Source organism: Peromyscus maniculatus, chromosome 5, assembly GCF_049852395.1.
Source record: "Peromyscus maniculatus bairdii isolate BWxNUB_F1_BW_parent chromosome 5, HU_Pman_BW_mat_3.1, whole genome shotgun sequence".
Taxonomy (NCBI): Eukaryota; Metazoa; Chordata; class Mammalia; order Rodentia; family Cricetidae; genus Peromyscus; species Peromyscus maniculatus.
In genome coordinates, this window is record NC_134856.1 from 23157985 (window position 1) to 23170039 (window position 12055).

Consider the following 12055-nt stretch of genomic DNA (forward strand, 5'->3'; position numbering starts at 1 on the left):
TATGGATATTCCAGACCACTAGGTTGTGTGCACTTTGGTAAATCTTACGTTATAGCTCAAAAGAGGTTTAATTTAAAACAAACGGTAAAGTACATAGAAAATGACAGAGTAAACATGTACATTTCATTTTAGAAGACAGTGTCACCAAGCCAATGGTTGGCCCTGTTCCAGTGCCTGACAATGGCCGACTGGTTGGCAGCATCCTGACGTTGGCTCTGCTCTCCCTGGGGACAGACTGGATGTGACTTCAGTAGGTCCAGAGAACAAGCAGCAGCCTTAAGGGGCATTGGAAGCAACAGGTCCCAGCATGGGCTTCCTGGCCAGAAGCTGGACGACCTTTATGGGCAGGCTGGTTCCCACGTGTACCCCACTCCTCAGTGTATGGGCATATACACAGCCAAGGGCGGTGTGCAGACATGCCACCCTTCGGTCACATACACCCCTCTGTTAGACAAATACTGACTGGACCCCTCTACCTGAGTCTGACTCTGTGAGTGGGCTGCGTGCTGCTGCTGTAGACTGGCTTCATGGTGAATTCATCTGAATCTAAATTGTAGCTATAAATAAGTTCTAATTTGAAGGAGAGGGAGAGAAACGAACTTTTCCTGTACTCTGTCGGTGCTCTGAATCTGGTTGTCAAGGTGACTACGCTGGATAAGAGAACTCTACACGATGATGGTCTTCTCTGATGTGTGATTAGAGAGTGCCATGTTCCAATCTGAGCTTCCTTTTGCTTTTTCTGAAACAATGTCTTTTTAAGTAACCCGGGTTGGCAATGAACTAACTATGGATCCCAGGCTGGCCTTGAACTTGAAGAGATTGTCTTGCCTCGGCCTCTACAGTCTTAGGATTGCAAACATTCACCACCATGCCCAGCTCACATTTAACTTCTAAATGAGGACCTGTGTCTGGTCTACTTAAGGAAATAGGGGAAAAAAATCAAGTTTACACAAAATAGATAAAACCATTTTTATCTTTATTTTATTTTTAGAACTTGATCCTCTTATTTCTGAGATATATCCCGTGATAGGGGATATTTTCCATTTTTATCTACCATTGCGTGATAGGCAATTTTCCATTTATATCTACTTTTAGAAAGATCCACAAGTGTTTGCAAGGCTTTCTTGTAAGTCCAGTCACTTTATTTTTAAGTTTCAATACTATTTTTTTTCAAGTAAAAAGATTTAATAATGGTACTTGGATGAGGCCATCTCTAGGTTCAAATAAAAATATTCTCATGGACCTAGTTAGAGTGCTGACATTTCCTATCTTCATCAGCTAAAGCAACTGATGTATGATTAAAGTGAAGGTCGGTGATGGCCAAAGGTATGTTCTGTGGTTGGGGTACAAAGATTTCTGAGGTGCACTGGATGTTTCCAGATGGCAGAAAACAGTGGTAGCTTATCCTAAAAGACTAAAATATTAAAATAAAAAAAACACAGAAAATTAGTTCACTATTTTAGATGACTTTTATTGTGGAATATTATTTTATTACAATGACTTTGTTTTATTATTGTTTATTAATATTTTACCCTGCCTCGTTAGTAAGTTAGCCTTTATCATAAATATGCATGTGTGTATAGGAAAATCTCTAGTACATACAGGATCGAAGTCTGCTGTGTCTGCAGACATTGACTGAGGGGTCTTGGAAAGCATTCCCTGAGGACAGAGTGTAATGAAAGCAGCCGCCAGTCATTTCTGGAGACCTTCCTCAGTGGTTTCCATGACAGCAGGTGGCCTGTCCTCCTGTAAGGACCCTCTCACCCACACTCTGATGGGTCAGCCTAATTACGCTCACTGGCTCACTAACCAGACCTCAGCGAATTTTTTCTTTAGTCATCCGTGGGTGCCCTAGTTGGGGTGAGTAGACGCATGCCCACATCTCCCCAGGAAAAGTCCACACAACAGGGTCCACTGAAATGTTCTCAGTGAAGTCAACATTGCCAGGAGAAGGAGCATTTCAACTTACAAAGTGTCACACTCCTACTTCAGATTCTGTTTCTTCCCCCTAAACAGCCTCACTGGAGAAACAGGTGAGGTGAGGGGATTGGACAGCAGGAACTACTGGCCTTGGGTACCCCATGAGGGAACCAGTTACTATGGCAGACTTCAGTACCTGGTGAGGAAACCAGACCCAGCTTTGATTTGGGGTCTCTTATCTCAAAGGACTTGGGATGCCTCTGTGGAGATTGGGAGGAGGCCCCAGTCACCCAACAGCGCTGCTCTTAGCGCCCCCTACCTGAAAGCAGCAGCCAGAGCTCTCCACGCATGCTCTCTGGGATCCCCTTCAGCACCAGCTCCCGAGTCTTCTCTGTGCGGTACATGCAGATCCCCTGCCCATACTCAGCAAAGTGAATCTTCCAGGCTTGCTCTTTCAAAAATTCTTTGGCCTGAAAGACATAATGGAACATGACTGATGTCCCAGAAGGCTCTGGGGGGAAGTGCTGAGGACTGTCATGACAGATCGGAACGCAATCCCTGTTGAACTGACAGAACTCTGGAGAATGTAGAACTCAGATGTTAAGAGTTCTTTCCTAACTTTATCCATCAATCACAGCCTGTTCCGTCACCAAGCTTTCTGTTCAGTATCAGGGTCCTACTTAATGGGCCAGTAGAATGCTAATCATACCTGTGGTTTTATGTGAATGTGAACTGGTGACTTTTAAACGCGCTCTGAGCAAGTATGTACTTATTTGTTGTTTGGCTTACACAGTAGTTAAAACAAGACCAAAGACAAAGAAAAGTAGTCATACCGCTGTTGTGGCTCTCAATGCTTTAGTAAATCACTCTGCTATCTAACGACATAGTTAGATAAATACTGCTTTGCTTGTTTATGGGAAAAATATGTTAGAGACATTCCCACAGATGTTTTTGGCCACTTTTGTAGATGTTAATTAGTTTAATTCCATTAAAAATATCTACATGGGGATTAGAGAGATGGCTCAGTGGTCAAGAGTATACAATCAGAATTGAGACCCCGGCATTCCCATAAGTCAGGAATCTTGAAATCGCCTGGAGCTCTAGCTCCAAGTGGTCTGTGCACACACGTGCATTAGTGCGCACATGTGCACAAGTAGCAGATATGAATCTTAACATGTTTTAATGGTTTTGTTTTAATACAGCAAGTTTTGGTGAAATGCAAGAGGTACCTACCAATTTCGGGTTGAATTCTTCTGGAGATCGCCGCCGGTACATGGTCATGAGGGTCTGTGTGGCTGTGGGGACGCTGTTGCCATTGAGGTTAAAGGCGCGCTCTCCATCAGGGTCGGAGCTAGTGCTTCTCTGGGGACTGGAGGAAACGAGGCTGCTGGGCCGGGAGTACACCTGTCAATGGAGAGGGACACGTGGATGGGCCTGGACGCACAACTGACTCCTTTATGTCTTCTGTACGGATATTAATGGCTAGGTTATGTTTTCTCATATGCTTCTTGCTACGTGAAGAAACAGGAAATGCCAACATGTCAATACTTTTTCAGGAGTTATAATGGGGCAAAAGTCATAAACAACAGCATTTCAGTGCTCAAAATAGATTTCCCGGGACCAGGCATGTAGCTCAGCAGGTATAGGGTGTTTGCTTACTATACACAATGCTCTGGATTTGAAGCCATAAGGGATGCTGGACCATCCTGAAGTTTTTTTTAGAGCTATGATCAAATACCAATTCCTAATAACAAGACAATCTTGCTGAAATATTGTACTGGTACTGGGGCAGGGGGCTTAGCACAGCTGTTAAATCTGACAGGCAAACAAGTTGACAAGGAGGTGCACACTCCAGGCCTGAGCACAGGAGCACCCCACTACGCTCAGGTGTCTCCTACCAACCTCATCATCAGAACTGTTGCAGCTTCCCGAGAACTCTCTGTCTGAGTAGATTCGAGAAGTCGTTTGCTGCAGGAAATCTGAGATCCTCTGCACCAGGAAGTCTCTGTCTTTCAAGTTGGCAAACAGGAAGGTCATTCTGTTCCTGGTGCTGATGGACAGGGGGCTGGGGAGCACACTGCAGCTGTCAGCCTTTTCCACGATGGTCACCTGAGGAAACAGGAAGCAGGGGCCCTCAATGGGAAGGGCTGGAAATGCAGCTACGCTGAAGTTCCAGTTCCCTGGAGGAGCCATCCATGCCCCCCTTAGACAAATGGGGGCCCTCCCAATTCTGCCCCAACGAAACACAATGCCTTATACAAATCAAACCGGGGTCGATACCAGAAACTACAACTATCCTTCGGGGTTTTTCCAAACCAGGGGGTGTTTTTCAGCAACCAGAGGCATATTTGGTTGTCACAAGTGGGGATGCTGCCAGACACCCTGCGGAGGCACAGGTCTGCAGCAATAACTGGCCCCGGATGCCCAGGGTGCCAAGGTTGAGAACTGAAAAAGAATTCCAGTTTTTCATTAAAATTTCATGGGGCGAAAGGAGACAGGACTCCTAGCTGCGGTCTCATCAGCAAGAGAGGAAGCAATTCCAATGCTGGCTCCTTTTACTAAGTAAAGGCTAGCTTTCGAAACACTACCAGTCCACTGGGTACATCACGTAGACGCCAGGGCTTGGCCGCTAACACTTTCAAGGACTTGTTCTGGAGCAGACATGACATAACAACTCAGCTGGAGCCCTATGCACACCCGCAGACTCTGTGTGCCTGTGTGTGTGTCTGTGTGTGTGCCTGTGTGTGTGTCTGTGTGTTCACACAAGTCTCCTACAGTGTAAAAGACAAGGGAAAGAGAAATAGCTGTCTTTGAACTGAAGACATATGTCTCTGCGTGTTTTTTTGTGAGCGTTGTGTTTGTGAATATGTGTTTTCTGTGTGTGCATGTGTGTGCACAGGCATGGGCAAGTCAGGAGGAAATTCTGAGTGTCTTCCTCAATCACTTTCCTACCTCACTTTTTGCTCCTGAACTGGGGGTTCACCAGTTCGGCTAGGCTGGCTGGCCAGGGAGTGTCAGGGACCCTTCAGTCTTTGCTGCCAAAACAGGAGCATACTGCCATGCTTAAATTTAAACACGGGTCCTGAGGATGCAAACTCAGGCCATCTCCCAAGTCCAATGCTGATGGTTTTAACAGGGTTGTCATCAAGCCCAAACAGACCCAAACACACTAAGACTATTTGCTTTGGTACATCAGGGGAAATCTTAAGGCAAACACGACATGGTGTGCCCATCATCACAGCTCCGACTTTCTGTCTAAAGCGGCATTTCCTCCACTCTGCAGTCTAAAGTCTGAAGAGTTGAGTTTCCTCTGCACATTGGATCACTATGCCTGTCCTGATCCCAAAGTGCATTTCCCTTGCCGCTCTGGGTAACTGCTATACCATGTCCAGGAGGGATCTGACGAAGGAAATTGTGCTAAGGCGTCAGCAAGCTGGTTCATCAGGTAAGGGGCTTGCTGTCCAAGCCTGGAACCAATGTCAAGTTAGAAGAGAATCACCACTGAGACACAACATTGTCCCCAGACCTCCATGCTGTGCTGCGGCTTTCATGCCATCACATACACATCACACACATCGTACACACATATATACACACACCACACACTCTCACATACACATTTACACACATCACACACATATCACACATGCACACACACACATCACACACACATCGTACACACATATATACACACACCACACACTCTCACACACATTTACATACACTCACACACACACACACACACACCACATACACACACACCACATACACACACACCATATACACTCACACACATCACACACACATCACATACACATCACACACTATACACATGCACATATCACACACACACATCATACACATATATACTCACACACACTCTCTCATACACATCACACACACTCACACACATATATCACACATGCACACACACACACACCACACACTCTCACACACATTTACATACACTCACACACACACATACCACATACACACACACACCATATACACTCACACACATCACACACACACATCACATACACATCACACACTATAAACATGCACATATCACACACACATATCATACACATATATACTCACACACACTCTCTCATACACATCACACATATACACTCACACATACCACACACATCATATACACTCACACACAACACAAACACACTCACACATATCACACACACACACACACACACACACACACGAAAAATTTGAAAATTATGCTGAGAACTAAGTGAAAAATTTATCAACCAAGGTGAATTTGCAGGAAAAAATTATGAAGCCCGTTAACTACTAAATGTAAATGTAATTGATCTCCCCACCTCTGAATTCACCCCCAGTAAATTATCCTGGCCTCAAAATATGTTATAATACCAATGAGCTAAACCTGTGACAAACTGAAGTGAATCCATCAACTGTTTGATAGTTTGTGGTTTGTTTTTTTTTTTTTTTTTTTTTTTTGATTGACCAATTCAGCTTCAGGGAATCCGTAATTGTAACTTAAGGAAATTTATACATGTGACGGGAAAAACAGCAAGAGTGAAAGTGTACAGCCATAGATAAATAGGTGAACACATTATGTACGTACATTAATGGAGTAATATGTAGTCATTAAAAATTGACTTAGGGAACTGATTTAAGGTATACTCACTGTTAGATGAAATAAAACTAAAAACTCCCCTACATTTATGTCTAAATTATATGACATATGCATAGCAATACACAGGAAAAGCTGGAGCAGGAAGGATATTGTCTTTTTATGATCTGTTCTTTTGCAAATGAGCTATGGCAGGAATGCATTACTCTTAAAATACAGGGAAAGAGGGAAATGTGATGACTCAGTCAACACTTTAAAAACAGAGAGAAGAGCAGCAGAGTGAAACCTGACATCTACCACGAGGCTCCTAACACAGAGTCCAAAAGCTCTGCTCCCCTAACTTCTGACTGGAAAACACAGGGCTCCCAACTCTGTGCTGCCCATCACAGGCATCATCGGTAATCACCGATGGCAAAAAAACCTGAATGATGTCTTGTTAAAAAAAGAACAAGAAGGGGGAGGGGGAGGAGGCGGAGGAAGAAGAAAGAAGCCCTGGAGCAATGGTGTGCTGTGGATAAGAGCACTCAATGTGTATTGGACTGGAGTTTGAATGCCACCGAATCCACAGCTCAGCATGGCTGCGTCTGTTCAGCCTGAGCACTGGGGGTGGAGACAAGTGAATCACTGACCATCAGCCAGCTAAGTTAGACCAGTGAGCTTCTGGTTCAGCGAGAAGTCTGCTCAAAGCAGAGATGATGGAGGAAGGGCCACCGACAACTTCTGTCCTCCACCGGCGGGCGTGGGTGCACACTGGCACACTCTTCTGCATGCAAAACACACACACACACACACACACACACACACACACACACACACACACAGTAAATAAAGAAAAGAAATCCCTGGTTCACACAGAAAAGCATTACAAATGGACGTCCTAAAATATGGATTTCCATTCAACACTTACTTCTCGGAGTGGAATTATGAGGCTGCAGAGGTTTTCCTCCTTGCTGGTAAAGCAGATGTAATTTGTGGAGACAAACATCTGGCCCAAGATGTGCATTTTGTTAAATGGAGTCCACAGGGTGCAGTCAGTGTGACCATCGAGCTTTTCATCTTTGGGCAGCCGGAAGAGGGCACGGTACCGCTCACTCTTCGCCCTGGCATCCAGATCCCTGCAAAGCAACTACAGTTCAGACCACCAGGAAAGAAGCACTAACGCTCTTTAACTATGGCCATGTAGGTCCCCAGCCCTTGCCTCTCAGCCTTCCCAGACCCATTCCTCCCATTCTCAGCTGTATATTGCTGGGACTCCAACCTCGGGATCTTAAAGTACAGCATCGTTTTACTATATCCAGCCATTTTACAATTAGTATCTGTAAATGTTAAAAAAATCTTGGGCAAAGTAGGACTGAGAAAGGAAGTTCACTCTCTTTCTAAATAACTCAGGAATTCTTAAAGAGGTCTTTAAACTTTTATCCGAAGTCTTTTCTTTTTTCTTTTTTAGTTTTTTGAGACAGGTTTCTCTGGGTAGCCCTGAAAGACCTAATGACATCCTGAACAGCAAAGTGAGTCTGCTGGATGTCACTCTCCACACTGAACTACAGGACAGTGTGAAGAGACCTGGGGACAATTATAGAGACAAAGGCTCCAGATCTCACCTGAGGCCTCAGCTGACCCCAGTACTGCCCTGCCGATACCCTTTCTCCTGTTTAGAACTTTCCCTTCAGGCTTCCAGGCCACCATGCCTCACAGAAGGTCTAGTCTGCCGCTTGGCTTCCCCCAGCAGAGAGGGTGAATGCAGAAGAATCCTCCACCCTCCCTGTTCTCTGTAAAATCACCTGGGTCCTCATCAGCTCTGGAGCTGCACACATCAGCATCCTTTTCACTCCTACAGAGATCTCATTTGAAGACTGTTTTCTTAAGCTTTGTTCTTAGGCTTCATTAGGGTATCTCCCCTCACCAATAAAGTATTCCCAGCAGTCTTGCATCCAGCCTGTTTTGTTGCGTAGCCATTTTTCCCTGAATGGCACCACCCGCTCCTGGAGGGAGCAGGGAGACCCCTAGACTCCCCAGGCCACACAACATTCACCAGGCCCCTCCGAGGGCTTTGGGGGCGGTGAACACTGCTGGGAGAAGGCACTCTCCATCAGGCTGAACGGCCTGTACCACAGTGGTGGTGATGCAATGTCTCCAGGAGTGAATGCCCATGCTAGGGTGGGTTTCTCAGTGACAAACTCGGGCTCACTGGTTCACTAAGCTAGATTCAGGTGAATCATTTCTCTGGTCTGTTACAGGGGTCATATCTGGGATGGACAGTCACTTGTCCCTGTCTCTGTGGAAAAAGTCACACAGCATCAAATAGTTCCCAAACTTAAAAAAACTTCCATCCCTTCTCTGTCAATTGCCTTTGACTTTTACCAACTTTATCATTCATTAAGGTAATTAATAAATCTGTTGTTCACTAGGATGTCAAACCCCACACAGAACCCCAAAGACATCTTAACCACTTCCTCTCAGGCTCCCACTGCCATTTGAGTACAACTGCTTCCACCCTCAGGTCCCTTACAGGAATGACCCCCATCCTGATGTCCTGCAGACAACTCCATGCAACATAATCAAAGCTGGCCTTTCATATGCCCTGGATACTCTCTTCCTCAACTCATTTTAAGGGACTCTAGTCGGCCCAAGCATGGCAAGCTTGGCTCTGGCAGGCCTTGCCCTTCTCCCTGTTTCCTCTGTCTTGCTAAAAAACCATTAGATTGCATTCCTAAAGCTAGCCACCAAGGTCTGTTCCCTTCTTTGGACACTTTCTTATGCCAGACTCACTCCTAAGGCTGACTACCAAGGTCCAGCTATCAAAGTATTATCAAAAGCCCCCTTTGGCTCAACTAATTAACATGCCCAATTAAAACTAAACACCTCGTCCTCACACAGGGTTTCCCCTTTACCTTTATAAACTGCTTTTTCCCTATGTGCCACATCTGCCTCCTCCATCCAGAGGCAGTCCTTTGTTCCAGCCCCTACACTAACCCCTGCACCAGACAAATCCCCCTGCCCCCTCTCCCTTGTTCCCTTCCCCTTCTGCCCTCTGTCCCTCTGGGACAAATATGTCTCCTCTGTGCTGAGAACTTGGCCTTGGGGGTTCCGAGCTGATCCTTTCTTTTCAGCTTCCACACCTAACCTTCCAGGCTTCCCTGCAGCTTCTCATTCTGTGCCCTGACCTCTGACCTACTGCTCCTGGTGTTTCTTGGGCTTCCTCCACATGTCCATCCTTCTGCACAAAGTGTGCCCCTTTCTGTCACCCCTGAGCCCGGCTCAGGGCAGCTCCACTGAGAGGTCACGTGAGGTCATTGTGGGCCCACTGCATTCTGTACTTAAGGCTGGCAGAGACCCCACCATGTGGTAGAGGAACCGGTCATTCCTGCCTCTCTCACCAACTGCAGTGGCTCAGGCAGTCTTTCCCCATTGTGCTATGCTCAGGAAAGTGCTCATAAGCTGGAGTCAGTCAGAACTCAGTGTCTGCACGAATGGAAAGGCTTTCCATTCCTGAGTTCCGAGGTTTCTCTCACCCACCGTTTCAGAGCAGACACTTTTTTGGGAGATTTCTTCTTGAGTTTCGGCAGGGACCGGTCTTGTTCAAATCCTTCATTGTCCAAGAGCTGCCTCATGGCTATGTTGGCAAGCTGCTCCATCAGCTTGAACGTCTCGTTGATGTTGAGGAACACAGAGAAGAAATGCTCGCTGGATCGTGTGCTCACTTTGATCACATCTGGCAAAAGCAGCGTGGCGTTCTTCTCAAGTTGAGTGATGTCCACCCACCGGATCACCAGCTTGGCTGAGCACAGGCAACAAGGTCGAGTCAACACTTACTTTAGTGTCTTTCCAGATAGGGTAACCTCACGGCCTTGCTCCCAACCTGCCCACCTCTTTTGAGCTCCTGACCCTATCTTTATTGCCTCATTTGTTTGTTATAACTTGTATTACTTGTATAAACTCTGGGATCAGAATTATTACAGACTGAAATCATGTCTACTAAATCAACTATACCTTTAGTGAACCCCAAGTACTCAATGGATAATTTGTTTGCAATTTTGAATTGAAAATAATTGAATTCACTCGTTAAATGGTCAGGAAAAGATCTCGACTCAAGTCTACAGACATGCTTTTGATATTCTGACTTGGTTTAGGAGTTAGAGAAAGCCTCAGTGAACTTCCCAAAAGCTCCCACTGAAACACTGAGCACTCACTCACCTTCCCTGCCCATCAGGAAGGAGGAAAAGCACAGGTGGTTAATGCTGAGGTACATCCAGCCCTGCCGGGGCACCTTCCCCTTCCAGTAGCTGCAAGAGTAATAGTTGACAAGTTTCTCCTCTTCAGGCATCCCAAACAGCCTGTGGAACTTCACGATGGCCTCTTTGAACTTCTCTGTGTCGTCATCTTCTTTCACATCATTGATTTTGTTATATTCTGCAATGATGCCCTGATGGGAAGAGAGCATACAGATGGAATTATGACTGCAGCTGAGCAGATTGGAATGAAACACTTCCTAAGCCCAGATTTGTTTTAACGATTAATTCTCTTCAGAGGCAACCCGCCAAATTCTAAGCTTCGGGTTAGTTCTGGGTTGTCCTGGAACTCACTATGTAGTCCAGCCTGGCCTTGGGATTCACTGTGATCTTCCTGTTTCAGTTTCTCAAGAGTCTTCATGCTTAGCCAATTAACACATAGCATTTGTGCACTGAAAGATTGCCCAAGGATTTTATTACATGTCCATTGGTGTTCATTAGTTTCTTATGCTTCCTAGAAATGAAGCTGCTTTATTTCAAAATAAGAAAACATAAGCACCTTGCTGGATTAATTTTTACTAAGCACGTTATGACAGTGTTATCATAAAGGTCAGCTTCTGCCTGTCTCAAAAAAAAAAAAAAAATCGCCATAGAAGGCCAAGGAAGGAAGGATTGACTGTATGTCACTAACAGACATCCAATCAGAGACCCCACACCTTGGGAGTCATCCAAGATGAAAACAAGTGTATACAAGAAGGGAACTCAATTAGACACAAGATTCTTTGACAGCTGGGCAGGAGATAAAATGTTTGTTTAGCAAGACACTGGTCTAATCTAAACCTGCCACGGAATCACTCCAGCAGCCTGAGAAGCCATTTAGTTGCTAGCCAATTCCTCTGTAACTCCCTGAAGACTGTTTCTGTGCATCTCTTTAGAGAAGAAAGCTACTTTGGGCTGGAGAGATGGCTCAGTGGCTAAAGGCACTTGCTGCCAAGTCTGATGACCCGAGTTCAATCCCCAGGACCCAAATGGTGGAAGGAGAGAGCCAACTCCTGCAAGATGTCCTCTTAACTTCCACACGGACACTCTGGCACACATGCCAACATACGTGTGTGAGAACATGCGTATACATACACACAAAAATAAATATTCTTTAAAAGAGAAGGCTCCCTCGAATTCCATGACTGACTTTGTAATCATCAAATCGGCCCCTACTTCATCTCCATTTCTCTGATCCCTTTCTCACTGGAAAAGCCTGAACTTCAGAGCACAGCAGCTGTGGATTCAGGGC

At 45.5% G+C, this 12055-nt stretch overlaps 1 protein-coding gene across 4 annotated transcripts in view; it reads right to left on the reverse strand.

Annotated features, from left to right (window-relative positions):
• Tbc1d9 (TBC1 domain family member 9) overlaps nt 1-12055 on the reverse strand; it is a 101153-nt gene that overhangs the window by 25569 nt on the left and 63529 nt on the right. For all 4 annotated transcript variants that reach the window (XM_076571920.1, XM_006995735.4, XM_076571922.1 and 1 more), the window contains 6 exons: nt 10730-10958; nt 10052-10313; nt 7443-7650; nt 3823-4029; nt 3154-3324; nt 2240-2390 (listed from right to left, as the gene is read on the reverse strand). In XM_076571920.1, coding sequence (XP_076428035.1) covers nt 2240-2390; nt 3154-3324; nt 3823-4029; nt 7443-7650; nt 10052-10313; nt 10730-10958 — 1228 coding nt within the window. The remainder of the gene's footprint in view (nt 1-2239; nt 2391-3153; nt 3325-3822; nt 4030-7442; nt 7651-10051; nt 10314-10729; nt 10959-12055) is intronic.